Source organism: Pocillopora verrucosa, chromosome 1 (assembly GCF_036669915.1).
Source record: "Pocillopora verrucosa isolate sample1 chromosome 1, ASM3666991v2, whole genome shotgun sequence".
Lineage (NCBI taxonomy): Eukaryota > Metazoa > Cnidaria > Anthozoa > Scleractinia > Pocilloporidae > Pocillopora > Pocillopora verrucosa.
In genome coordinates this window covers 18,617,939-18,631,335 of record NC_089312.1, presented here as the reverse complement: position 1 = coordinate 18,631,335, position 13,397 = coordinate 18,617,939, and the positions used below count along the sequence as shown (strand labels likewise).

The 13,397-nt window shown below is 36.4% G+C and overlaps 2 protein-coding genes across 3 annotated transcripts; one reads left to right on the top strand and one right to left on the bottom strand.

Moving 5' to 3' along the window:
• Nucleotides 1–1,363: 1,363 nt before the first annotated feature.
• On the bottom strand, nt 1,364–4,083 carry LOC131788808 (thrombospondin-2-like). The gene is made up of 3 exons (XM_059105905.2): nt 3,991–4,083; nt 3,225–3,377; nt 1,364–1,617 (listed from the first exon to the last, which is right to left on the bottom strand). The coding sequence occupies exons 1-3, from the start codon at nt 4,064–4,066 to the stop codon at nt 1,364–1,366; spliced, it is 483 nt and encodes a 160-aa protein (XP_058961888.2). The 5' UTR covers nt 4,067–4,083.
• Nucleotides 4,084–8,739: 4,656 nt separating this feature from the next.
• LOC131788869 (uncharacterized) lies at nt 8,740–13,397 on the top strand. Of its 2 annotated transcripts, XM_066173460.1 has the most exons (4): nt 8,740–8,990; nt 11,108–11,275; nt 11,642–11,890; nt 12,606–13,397. In XM_066173460.1, exons 1-4 carry the CDS (start codon nt 8,888–8,890, stop codon nt 13,130–13,132), a joined length of 1,047 nt encoding a protein of 348 aa, XP_066029557.1. In that variant the 5' UTR covers nt 8,740–8,887; the 3' UTR covers nt 13,133–13,397. The 2 variants fall into 2 exon arrangements, with proteins under 2 accessions (XP_066029557.1, XP_066029561.1); XM_066173464.1 differs by lacking the exon at nt 11,108–11,275.

The window sequence follows — 13,397 nt, the reverse complement described above, 5'->3', positions numbered from 1 at the left end:
GATTGGTTACCTTTTGTCCAGTAAGTTTTGGATATTTGTTCCCAGTCTTTTTTCTTTTGGATAAATCCAACATGGCGCACGCCCTAATAGCGCACGAGGAAACAGCATTTAACAAATAAATCACTTTACGGAGGAAACCTTGCGAATTCATGGAATTATTTGTCATAAGAAACAAACTTCGTAGAAACACAAGGCAGAGAAACTGATATGTTGCTTTTCAAAGCCTACAAACACCGTTAAAAGGTAGGAAATTAGTGTTCGTTTCTTAAAAATTAAATGTACTTAAAGGAGGAGGATACTTCAGAAACCACCTAGATTTTATCTCCGCCATTCCAAAACATACATGAAATTTTGACTATGGCTGCGTTTTGAGGTTCCAAAGAGTAACTTAACTTTTCAGGTGAATCAAGAATTTGACAATGGATGCTGCCATTTTGATTATTGCATAGCAACCTGGCTACCATCTGTGACGTAACCCATTGCGTCTTGCAACATGGCTGGCCGGGGCATACGTATGAGCCACATTTGGCCCAGACAGGAGCAACAAGCTTAATGAAAGTGGAGAGGCCTATGCTGAACACAACAGCTGTTTGTGAACTGTGCATTTTGGTTCTCGCCATTTCAGTTGAATGCTGGTAGTTGTTATTTATGTGCAATGAGGTTGCAAGGAGTTATTCAAATTGGTGGCATAGGTGGTCAATTTTTAGCGCATTTTAAGAAAACTGTCAAGAGGAATCTAGATATGAGGTAAGAAGTGAATTAGGACATTTATGTGCTTTTGACTGAGGTAAAAATTTTATGGTTTCGTTGGCAATTACTTCTCCATTTCAGCTTGTTGAAAATGAAGGCCAAATAAAGAACATGAAATAGAGAAAGGGGGTCTAAAATTCCCCAAGGAATAAGGGTATATAATTTTTTTCCTTTCTCCTCCACCTGGGCTGCAGTTTGATTTGTATAGGTGAATTTATTTTCATCATCTGAGGTTAAATTATCTACCTAATGGTTGACCTATTTCTTCTTTTTGAGATGGAGTTCCATATGAAAGGTAAAACTACATCTGTCAAGATTTAATGTTTTATCATAAATTTGAAAGACAGGTCTTTGAATTAGATTTTCATCAACTTCCAATTAACTGAAGGACTAGCAATTATGAAACTACAACTTGTTTTTCAGTGAGAAAATGCTCTGAAAAGTTTAGTGTAAACAGAGGCAGCTGTGTGTGATATTAAATTTAAGGTGATATTTATTGGCAAACAGACCTTTGCTTTGGTCTATAGAAAACCTTTTGAACTATGGTAGCAAAAAAAATTACAATTTTGATATCAGCATGTTGTATTGAAGAGTTAAAAGCAAGAAATATACTTCATTTTAAAACACTGTGATATGAACAATTAAATTTTGAAAGAACATCTTCTCCATATTCATCATAAGTAGCGTTATTTAACTCGCAGAGGAGTTCACTTTTCCCAGAACAAGTGTTAAAGGACTTGCAGTTTGAGTCTTGTAAACACATCAATCCACATTCTGCTATGCTATACACAACTGCAGACTTGATCATATGGCCTTGCATAGCAGCATTGAAGTATCCTGACAAAAGAAGGGACCCACTTGTGGTGCCTGTGAAAATAATAGAAGATAAAATTCTTCAAATTATACCTAATACCTACAATGGAAAGGTATAAAGTGAGAGGCAGGTAGCTCCTTAACCCTCTAACTCCCATGAGTGACCAAGACAGAATTTCTCCTTACAATATCTATACGAAGTTATGCAGACAAGTGATGCGAATAAGGAAAAATATCAATTATAAGATTACTAAATGATCCAAATTCTCCAAACTGACATAATGAGAATTGTTTGGCAGATAGTAAGAAGAATTTTTGAAGAGATCTTGAGAGTTAAAGCGTTTAATTTTTTTTTTCCACAGTAAAATATGTTTTTTCAATTTATGAATGCTTTACTATACAAAAATATAGGTTAAGCAGTAGCAAGTGTTCTACTTAATTTATTTTCACCTCCACTTTAAAGGCGTGGGGTTTGTTTGATTGCTGTAATTTCGCTAGAGGCCCTTTTCACTTTACTATTATATGGATGTTGAGGGGATTTATAATTTAGTTCAATTACTAACTCTGTTTACTGTTTGGATAATCTCCCTGCAAAGTTTAGATAAAGTTCAGGGCCACTTTATATTTTTGGTTATTTAAGGCAGCATTGAATTGAATGTCAGAAAAATGATTGTAACATGAAAAGAAATTAAATAAGCAATTTTTTGCCATCATTTATAAGGAAACATGCAAAAAAAAAATGATCCACTAGAGAATTGGTGTTTTAAAATAATGAAATCATCCAGAGCCACCTCAAATGAGTTGCAGGAGAAGAATTGCTGCAACATTTCATGCTGAGACACTTATTATCCAATTTGCTACCATGGGATTTCTTGATACTTAGAAAGGGACAAAGGGGAGGAAAGTGTAGATGCTCTGTTAACAATCAGGTTAAAATCATTAAAATAGCTTTTGTTTTCCATGTTATTATATACACTGTAAATGGCATTTAGGGTTTCTTTTTAAAGCCCTGCTCTCTTTACCAAACAATGAAAAAAAAAAAAAAACTTTTACAATGGGCCATCCCTTTCCCTCAGGGGTTGCCAGGGTGACAAAACACTGGTTATTGAATATACAATATGGTTAATACTAATTGATAATTATTAGCCTTAGTGTTTCTAATAGGCTGTAGTTTTGCTGTGGTAAAAGTGTCAAAACCTCCCAAGAAATACTCGAAAACAAGAAGTGCAGAAGCCATGATGTATCAAAGAGTGGGTGAAGAACCGCCTCAAGGGCAGTGCACTTTATACAATTTTTGTACGCCCCTTTTTTTGTCGATTATAACCAAGGTATCCTCATCTAATAATTAAAGCAATCTCCAATTGAGTGTCGAAATTAATCCAGTATCGCTCTGATTTTGCTTAACCTTGCCTTCTGATTGCTCCAGAAAACTCCTCCAACTTTCTCGACCAATCGGATTCAAATCTAAGACCAACCTTGTTTTTCCGTGCTTCAGGCATTTTTGTTTGTCACACTTTGAGTTCTCATCGCGTCTTTGTGGAATATTCCATTTTGTCTGGTTTGCCCTGGTGAATACTTTGCTTTTGGATTTATTACACTCAATCGAAATTAACACTATTAGTTTGTGAGACCGAGCAGTATGTATATGACATCCGTGATACCTTGCGGGCAAGAAGGCTTAACTGTACAACTTTCTTCTACTTTAGTTTGCTTTTCTCCCGGTAGTGGATTACCAGAATCACACTCGGTCGTGCGATATCTCACTCCGATGCCACATGTTACAGAGCATGCGCTCCAGGGACCCCAGTCTGAGACTATGAAAAAAAAAAAAAAAAAAAAAGACTATTCAAATGAGGGATAACTATAACCATTTTTCGAATTGAGCTAGGTTGTTGTTTAAAAAATGGAAGGCTGGAGAAAGGACAACATTAGATTAAAAAAATGGATTATTTTGATCACGCTGTGTAAAAAACAAAGCAAAGATAAAAAAACATAGTATTCCCTCAACAAATGAATGTTTCCTGCTGTGCTTTCTGCAATTGATGAAGTTTTCTTGAAGATTTATGCAATATATTTCCTCTAATATCGTTCTAATACGGTGCAGGAATAGTATCATGGGAATTATGAGAGAAATAGTTTTAAATACGTAGCCTTTTTAGCTTTCGTGTAGTCTTGACTACGCAGATTGTTCGCGCAGTAATTACAAGTGGTGTTGAAAATGCGAAGGGATTGACCGGAAAATGTCAACTGCCTCTACAGCTTGAAAACATTTCATAAATGTTTTCATGGTGTTTGGTCTCGAGAAAAAGTCTCTGTTGTGATGTCGTAAACATTAGCTAATTAATCTCCTTTAAATATTTCCTCTTGTTCTTAGCCAAAGGGAACGAAACTAAGCAAAGTATGAGACATAATGAACTTCTAACTTACGAAAACAAGGGGAAATATTCGCTAACACATCCTGCACCATGAAAAAGTGAAGAACCCCGACATGAAGGACAAACATTATGACGAGGGCCTCTACTGGTCTGAACGGGGAGTTATCTGAGATGAGCTTTGTTTGTTCATCATGAGGTTCAAGTAAATCATCGCTCAATTTTCTGTTGGTTGGCTAGTTATTTTATCTCGAGATTTAGGTAATTGCTTCCTGGTATCAGTTGGAAAATCTCTTCATCTAATCTTGGGCTTTGTGTTCATGATTGATAATAGGAAAATAACATGCGAGAACCAGGTTATGATAATTAACTAATTGGATTTAACTTCCAATGAAGCAAAAGTAGTTATTATCTTTTGGTCGATCGGTGTGCATCTTGTTGCCGGGTAACATTACTATTGGGTAACGAAGTAACGAGAATTTAGAATAAGATGAGGTCCGCAATGATCCAAAGCTATTTTTAAACTGTGTTTGCAAATGAAACGTGGCCAAAACAAGAAAAACAACGACAAGCTTTTGACTTCCTGTTGAGTTTTTCATAGTCAGGGTGAAAACTTGTTCTTTTTTTTGTAAAACTGCTATCATTGCAAACCACTTTTTGCGTCCTGAAGAAAAATTAAATTGATTGCTGAGATTGAAATAACACCGTGATACACTAGTTATCGATTAGCTGTTAATCGTATTGTGTTGGGGAGTTGTAAATATAATGTAGGGTGTTATCGAATCCTTTTTCTTTGTCATTTGAGGGTTGCAAAATCTGCATGAAAAAAGTTGAAGTTAAAAAGGAAAGAAGAATCACAGAAATATCCGAGAAAAAACCCCGGATCTAGAAGTGCTAAAATTTTACTACATGCACAATGAAAGAACTATTGTGAGAGGTGGATCTTTCTTAATATGTGTTGTCGCCGAAAATATTCTGGGAACTGATTTCATCTTTCTTGGTTTACTATTGTGACTTCTGTTGTATTACATGAGCAAATGGGAGAGTTATCATTTCAAATGCTTTGAAGAAGACGGATTCGCTTTACGATTGATAAAGTTGAACTGCTACTCCTTATGCTCAGTGCATCAAAATTTAATAGCTTCTCTTCAGGATAAGTATATCTTCTCTTAAAGGTTCTGTCAGAGCTTAGTAAAGGCAATTGCAACAACCATTGTCAGACTCTATATGCCGGTGTCTTTATTCAGCGGTGAAAGTAAATGTGCTTACTCTTTTGCTGAGACAAGTTTTATATATGATACCATTAATATTTTACCTTGAGGTAATTCCCAAAAATGAAAATGGGGAAAGACACTTGGTGATAGGTTTGGCAATATGGAATGAACTAATTGACTGAATTGATGATTTTTTTAAATTAGCGCTTCTGAAAGCTGACCCTAGGAAAGCGGAAAATACATATGTACCTATGGAATACATTTATTGTTTGAAGTTTCATTAAGATAGATTCTGAAAAATTAGATTTTAATGCTTCAAGATAATCGGTTTGCTCGAAAATACTAGTCTTGACTTCCTTTTATTAAAGCAAAGTCTATGAGAAGTTATTTTGTTCTTACCAAAACCCGATGTGCGTCATGGATCGATCGAGAGTAAAGACTTTTTTCATAAACAAAAATAAATATCTAAAAGAGTCAGTGATGGACCAATACTTGCCACACTCCAGACGGAGGTCGGCCAAATCAGTCGAAACCTAAGTTATGGCTGGCAGAAAAGGCAAATTATTTTTAATCACCTCATCGAGAGAATTCAGAAAACTTCTGACGCTTAAGTAGCTTAGTGATACTTCAGCCAACTTGATATACATTTGGCAGATGGCCAGCGCTGTATGATTTGTACCGCTGGATATTGATTGCCCTGAGTCATCTAATTTTAATTATCTAGCTGAAAAATAAATGGATCCCTATCGTTTGTTTAGGCAATAGGTGATAAATCGTTCCCAGTGGGTAGATATGATAAAACCAAAAGTCAGATCGAGATTTTGAAATGATTTTTTTCCCTGGTAAAAGAAAATGAACTGAAGGGAGTTTTTCGATGAAATTCGTGTGCATAGTCTCGATATACTTTTTTTTCTTCGTTCTAGGTCTTGAAGCCAAGCAGGAGAAATATAAGAAGGGTGAGATTTCAGTATTTATTCGGCTTTTATATCTTTTCCATTTACATTTGTGATATTTGATTGTAAAGTATACCAATTGTTCTTGGAAGCCGGAAGAGTTGCGGTATTTAAAACATACACTAAACGTATGAAATTTTAGGTAAGAAATGAAGTGGTTATATTTCCTGCAGATAAGTCCAATATTTCCCGCCTACCTTTAGGACATATAATTATTAGTGACATGGGTATATCATGCAATTATCTTTTTGATGAAACATCAATTTTTTTTACTGCAATAAAGAATAGATCTTTACAATTCTCCTTACTCCAACACCTGACTAAGTAAGTGTTTGCGCTACCGAAGTTTTTGCCTCATTCTTGTATCTATATATCTTCACGTTTTATTTTACTTCACAACATCTTCATTTAATTTAAACCTTGTGCACACGTGTTTGTTCAAGGCGAAAGATAGCCCTTTTTTTTTTTTTAGAAACTCAAAGTGTTCCTCGGAAGTTTGACTTTTTCCTCACGGGAAACAGATTTTATTCCCATACGTAGATTGCAGCTCGATGTTCATCGAATCGAATGGAGTCTGTATTTACCTCGGTTGCCAAGGTTCGAGTACTGAATTAATTGAAGAACAAGACATTGAATAATTGCTTTACCTTTAAAAAATTCTAGGCCAGGGAACTTTTTTTTTCTACAGCTCTAGCCATATATCTTTCAAAGGAAAATGGCAAGGTTTGGTTGAGAGTGGTTTTCAGGTTAAGGTTTCATTTTGCTTTTAGTTTGTAAAATTATTTTGAATTGCTAAGCTGCAGTCAGTGAGCAGATGTTACACTCTGTCGCAATGCGCTGCATCTTTTATTTGTTATTCCATCAACGTTTCATCTAGCCAGGTACCGTTTCAGGCGAGAAATTGTAATTTTAACCTTGAGAAATTGAAAAGCATGTGTTCGACCAAGATTATATGCTATCGCCCGAATCACACAAAACATCTGTAATTGTAAACAATTTCAGACCATCACTTCTCTTGAGGTGTGTGCTAAACTGACATAGAATTCTCAATGGTTACTATTTGGACCGCTCTCTCTCTCTCTCTTGCTAAAGGGTTTTCTCTCCTTGACAAGTTTTTTGATTGGAGGAGTTTATGGAAAAGAGTCCATTCAGAGGTTAACTCAGTAACGAGAACAGCTCTCTACCGCGTAAGCCTTAAACTGTCTTCTGGATATTGTGAAATTAGATGTAAAAGGCGAACAAAGGTTGAGGGGAAGGAGTACAGGGGGACCTATAGTCCCCCCTAAACGAAAATGAAGAGAGAATAGTCTCGCCCCAGCGCGCACACACCCACCCACGCACACACACACGGTCCTAATTTTTCCTCAAATCGTTTCACCAAGATCGCGCTTTGCGAAATGATATTTCGTACATGTGGGACTTTTTTTAACATTGGCCTTCTTATGCATTATCAGAATTCGATCAAAGAGAACTTTTTTAAGATTGAAAAGAACCACGTAGAAGCTATTTTAGTACATTCAAGGCGGGGTATGCACCTATATAGTTTGGCTTGGTGTACAATGTACTCTGAGCCCCTCAGGCATGTAATTGTAAAAATAATTTTTCAAAGAGAGACTTTTTAATCGTTTTCCGGACGTAGTTCATACCTGTTTTCTTTAGCCAATGCTTTTTAAGCCTTTTATTGCTTCGCTTCTAATTGGTATCGCAAGGAATTATTTCCTTTTTCGCAGTCTTTTCTAGCGGTGTCCAAATGCCCGCAGGGCAGCCGAGCACGGTCTTAAATGGACCAAATGCCCGGCAGTCAGAAATCTCCACGCAATAGGCATTGAAAGGCTCTTTCAAACAGGTATTTGTTTAGAAATGCCAAACGATTCTACAAAAATTATTTTGGTTTTCTTAATGGACGAATTTTCAGAGCTTGTGCACACAGCCGCCAGTTGTACACATTTCTGATCTAGCGATTTTTTGGTATCCGCAAGCCTGGAAAATTAGTTCACTTACAACCCGAAATAGTTTTTAGAAGTGCTTCACATATCTTAGCAAGCATCAAACATTATTGAGAGGTTTGTATGAGGTATTCTGGGGTAATTCGGTGAATATTTCTGATGGCCGGGTATATTTAGTCTATTTGAGACCATGCCCGTCAGTCAGAAATATGAACTGAATTTTCACAGAATACCTCAGGCGAACCTGATTTTTGTTTACAAAAGTCAAGCGATTCCTAAATTACGATGATCTTTTAGCGAATGAACTTATCGAACTTGTGCCTACCATAAAACAGTAAGGTCAGATATGATATCGAAGTGTCGAAAGCTAGCGATTCTTACGGTACACATTGACAAGCTCTTAAAATTCGTAATTTTCGGCATCGCTCAACATTCCTAAACATACATCTAATGATCTTAAGAAGTGTGAAAGAACCTCTAAGGGAACATTGTATTAAAGTGGTTGACTGCTATGCATTTAGTCCATTTAGATCGTGCCCGTGCCGGGAATTTTGGCTTTGTTATTATTTTTTTTTAATCACCTTCTGATCACATTCATCGTAACCAGGTATACATCTGAGGACATTTCGTTAATTACAGTTCATTCAAACGTCAATTCGATCACACCGCTCGTGACAGTGGAGCTGTTGACCAATAGCGGTGCATATAAATGTCAAAGCACTGTTGGCAAACTTATTTGTATGACAGTTTAGCGGTGAGTTCTCGATGCAAGAGAAGGAAAAGCGATTGGAGATTGCCCATAGTTATTTTCAAATTTCGAATGTGGTAACTGGGTTTCTATGGCAGGTTCTCTTCGTATTTCACAGATTTATCGCTTAATACCAGTATTTCTCGCACTTTGGTTGTGGTGCGTTTTTGTCTCAGCGCCTGCAAGGACAAAAAGTAAGAGCCAAGAGTCTGTTTCGTAGTCATTTAATCCTAATGTGTATACTCTAAACCCAGGCCAGTACAGGGCGTTTTGCTTGTGAGGATCTTTCCGTCAGGAATTTCTTTTGTTATTTGAGGCGAATTCGCTCATTTTACGTCCAGGGACAAATTATTTCAAGGTCTCTATTTCTTCATTACTTTAAGCCGCTCATGAAGCTGAAAACAGGAAAAACAACTTAGGGTGCCTTATGTTACGTACTGGCGCGACCCTTGAGGTTATACCACCTCCAGTACTACCGAAATCTTTAAGATCTTCAAACTTTTCTTTTCTTTATTTTGGTTATAAAAATTTGTTGTTACAGACATTTACGATCCTGTGTGGAACCGGTTTTGGATTTGAAATGTTTCATCAGTTTTTGTGGAAAGGAAAGAGATAAAAAAAGAAAATTCATGCTTGTAAGGAAGGCTCTGTGTACGCGTTTGTTTTGCTGATTCGTATTTTTGATAGCTGCTTGTGTATGGGTAATGGCTGGTTTGGAAAAACAATATAGTTCATGGCCATGTAGGTTAGCACTGGTACTGTTTTCATCTTTACCATTTGTTTTCACTCTTCCAACCTAAATTCCCATCAATTTTAGTTTCTTGCTTGCAGCTATATGAAGCTTTATTTAAACGAATCTTTGGTTTCCGGAACCATGTCTCTATTAGAGAAGGGGATGATTAAAAATTTATTTTTCTTTGATTTTAGCGGAATAAAGCCACTCAGACAGAACATTTAAAAAAGTATTTAGTTTTATGAATGGTTTCTTTTAAATTGCGAGCCTTTTCTCTCATTTTCATGTAAAAATTAGTAAGTAAAGAATTGAATGTTTGTTGAATGCTTCAAATAATGAGAAAGATTGCGTTGGTCTTTGATCTACCTCTTTTCAAAGTGTAGAATTATATTGGCTGCGTGAAAAAGGGAAATTTTGAAAAAAAAAAAGGTTCTGAGGACGATTTTGTTTCAAACAAAGTGAATATTGAAAGATTCATCAAATTTTTAGGACAAATTATGCAAGTTGAAGGTAGAGAAAATAACTGTATTGTCCTTTTCTGACAGTTTTATGATTTAGATGACTCTCTCTCACCACTTTCATGTACACAAAACGTGAAACTATTGTATAGGATATCTTTGAGATCAGGTTCTTTAATATATCAGTTGTCGAACCGAATTTTGTATATTGATTCCCGTCAGAGGTAGAGGAAATATGTTGTCAGAATCAATGTGTGCATTTTATTCATGTTGCATCCACTATAAAATAACGCTTTAGAATTATCTCTTTGAGTGAAAGCTTAATGGTACTACTGATTTTTCAATTAGATTGATTTTGGTAGGGTTTGATCGGGAAATTGTATACTAACTTTGTGATATAACATTAATGGATATGACAATCACTTATTTTGTTTATTTTTTCAACCTAAGTTTTAGCCTTGATTTTTTAAGAATTTCCAGGATATTCATTTCATATTTATTGTTTTGTGTTTAAGGACTATTTGCAAGAGTGAATCGATGATATCATGAGCTTAATCTTATCATGGCTCTCAGAGATACGTATTCAAACACTGATTACTCTTGCCGTCGGTTTCCACTAGTGATGAACAAGAGCAACAAAGACAAATTGTCCATTGAAACAAATTATTTTCCTTTTCTACGTTACAACTTGTCGAGTAAGCGTTGACTCTCTAAATATTTCATTAGCATGCATAGAAGCGTATTTTTTGGCGTTCGAGTGCACTATACTCCGAGATGAGTTTGTAGCCGCCATATTGAAATTGTTCAGATCGAGAAAAGCCTGGAGCGAGTGAAAAAGTGTACCAAGTAGGTAGTAGTGAGAATTTCAAACCAGTGAGGTGAGAGTGGTCGAGCAGAAATCATGACTAGGTAATATTTCTTCCCAACCTTCTCCCCCTCATTGTTTTCTTCGCTTCAGATTTCACTTATGTTGCCAATCCAATATGGAGGCATATAGACTCAATCTTACTTAACCTGCTTACAACTTCGCTCGCCATAAAATTCGGTTACCATGCTGACTAACATCTTTAGTCGGAAGTTGTAGTTGGTTTGAAATGAGTTTAAGCTGAATTATTTTCAGAAGAGAGGGGAGAGTGGGGAACTTGTTCACCCACGTGCGGAATTGGTCAGAGATCACGTGGAAGGTGTCAAAAGAAAACGACAAAAAAATGTCCACCGCATAAAAAGACAACACAGACTAAACAATGCGGCTCAGTTTCGTGTGCCTTGACCTCTGTCAGTGTACAAGGTAATTAATCAGTCGATATTTAAAATAGCGTAAAATCAAATGAATTATGTATAAGGTAGTTATACTGTTCAGTCACTTTTAAGTATGATTTAAGATTAAGATTTATTTCGTCGCCGTGTAAAAGACGTCTACTGTTATAACATTGTAAACAACCACTTCATAATCTTCATCAGTAGTGTTAATCTCGTCTCCGGACAAATTTTCACTCTTTTAAAAAGCTTTTCCTAGTGCATTTTACTTAACTGTTAAACTAAGGTGGATCTGCCTTGTAATGCGTCGAAAAATATTTCTTGAGGAATTTTTTTTAAGTGATTGCTTCAACTTTAAATTTATTTTTAACATGTCAGTTAATCTTTTATGTTTTAGTGTGGTCTTCACGCGAGAATAAGAGACCACTTTCCCTTGGAACAACTTCATCGAAAGTTGTTATGACGTCACGCTATGATTTGATGACGCCAGATAGAGCAATGACCTCCAGACATCTTGCTATCACGTCCTCAGTGCTTATGATGACGTCAGCCTCTGTGCCTGGAGTTACCATGTTGTCAACCCAAATTAATAAGGTTTTGTGGACATCTTCCCCTTTTCTGATGCTTCCAAGAACCAGTGTTACAAGTAAATTTCATACTTTTAGAATGATTTTTGTAGATGCCTTAATTGAACTTAAAAGGTTTCGTCGAAACCATTTCTGCGTTGTAAAATACATGAGCGAGTAAAGTTTTATCATCATCATTGTTATTGTTATTGTTATTTTTATTTTTATTAAGAAATATTTCTATTGTTATTATATGATTACAATATGATGCATTCTTCTAATCGACGAAGAAGTCAAAACGGGGAGACTGGAATGCTGGGATCTAATGTTATTAATAATGGTAATAGGACTGAGTGGAGTCCAACTCTGTCTGTAATCATACGAGTGATTGACAAAATTGGACGACCGGGAAGCGGGAGTCCGATTTGTTAATCACGAGTATGATTACAGACAGAATTGGACACGAAGCCCTGTTACCAATTAATCAAAACTATAACAATTTTTGAGAAAGAAACTAGACATCGGTTCTACGTTTTCATTAAAAAAAACAACTGTTAACTCGGGGAAATGCGAGACAACGGTGCGCGCATATGACGCGTTCTGTCCTCTTTAACTGTCCTATTACACTGTCCAATTACAAGCATGGCGCATACAATGTCCAATTAGTTCTCAAATCTGGCTGGTGATACACAATCACGTTCGAGAATTGTGTTATAGTTTTGATTACATTAAAAACAAAACAATGAAAGGATAAACTCAAATTGTTTATCGTTCACTTATGCATTTTATTACCAGAAACTACTCCCGGGAATGAAGTTCTAAGTAAAACCGAACCCTCACCAACCTCCTCATTGCATTTACCTGAAATTTCTACATCAATGGCTGTGATGTTATCGTCATCTAGTATGACGTCACCGTTATTGGTGTCATCCTCAACTATACTTGAATCACCTGCATTAGTAATAGCGTCAAGTCCTGTATCAAAGACTTCAGACCGTAAGTCTCCAAAGAAGACTAACCAAGGCCCAATGGAATCTCCATCTAGTCTTCACGCCTACTTCAAAACTGTAAGGAAAGACTGGATCTTACTCAATCATCAGATTAAGAGACTGTGGACGTCAAGCGAGATCTCGTGCGCCATGGTGTGCATGAGACATCAGAACTGTCAATCATTCAATTTTAAGTGCTCGGAAAAGTATTCTGACCAGCTAAAGGATGTGGATACTAAACAGGGTCATAACTGCCAGCTAAACTCAGCAAAACACTCCACCAGTCCGGGAGACTTCGTTTCAAAGAAAGGATATTGTTACTTCTACCTGTGAAAGTGATGAGGATGCCTGTGCGCTGCTGTTGCCATCCCGCGTCATGATGTCATGATGCTGCCACGCAAAACATACCCGTTATGTTAAACTTTAATGCTCCATAAATTGACATACTAGCACGTGTTCCAATTCGACTTATTGTGTGGACACTTCATCTTGTTATTCCCCTTTATTTTTGATGATTTACCTCTATTGTGTTCCCCCGCAAGAGAATAAAGCGTCGGCAAAAGTTTAAAAGTCTTTTTTTTATTATTATTACTTAGAA

Coding starts and splice junctions, on each gene's coding strand:
- LOC131788808 (XM_059105905.2), bottom strand. CDS start 4,066: ATGTTTGTCCTTCATGTCGGGGTTCTTCACTTTTTCATGGTGCAGGAT. Junction 3,378..3,990: donor GAATATTTCCCCTTGTTTTC/GTAAGTTAGAAG, acceptor TTTTTTTCATAG/TCTCAGACTGGGGTCCCTGG. Junction 1,618..3,224: donor TAAGCCTTCTTGCCCGCAAG/GTATCACGGATG, acceptor TTATTTTCACAG/GCACCACAAGTGGGTCCCTT.
- LOC131788869 (XM_066173460.1), top strand. CDS start 8,888: ATGGCAGGTTCTCTTCGTATTTCACAGATTTATCGCTTAATACCAGTA. Junction 8,991..11,107: donor AGCGCCTGCAAGGACAAAAA/GTAAGAGCCAAG, acceptor AATTATTTTCAG/AAGAGAGGGGAGAGTGGGGA. Junction 11,891..12,605: donor TCCAAGAACCAGTGTTACAA/GTAAATTTCATA, acceptor TTTTATTACCAG/AAACTACTCCCGGGAATGAA.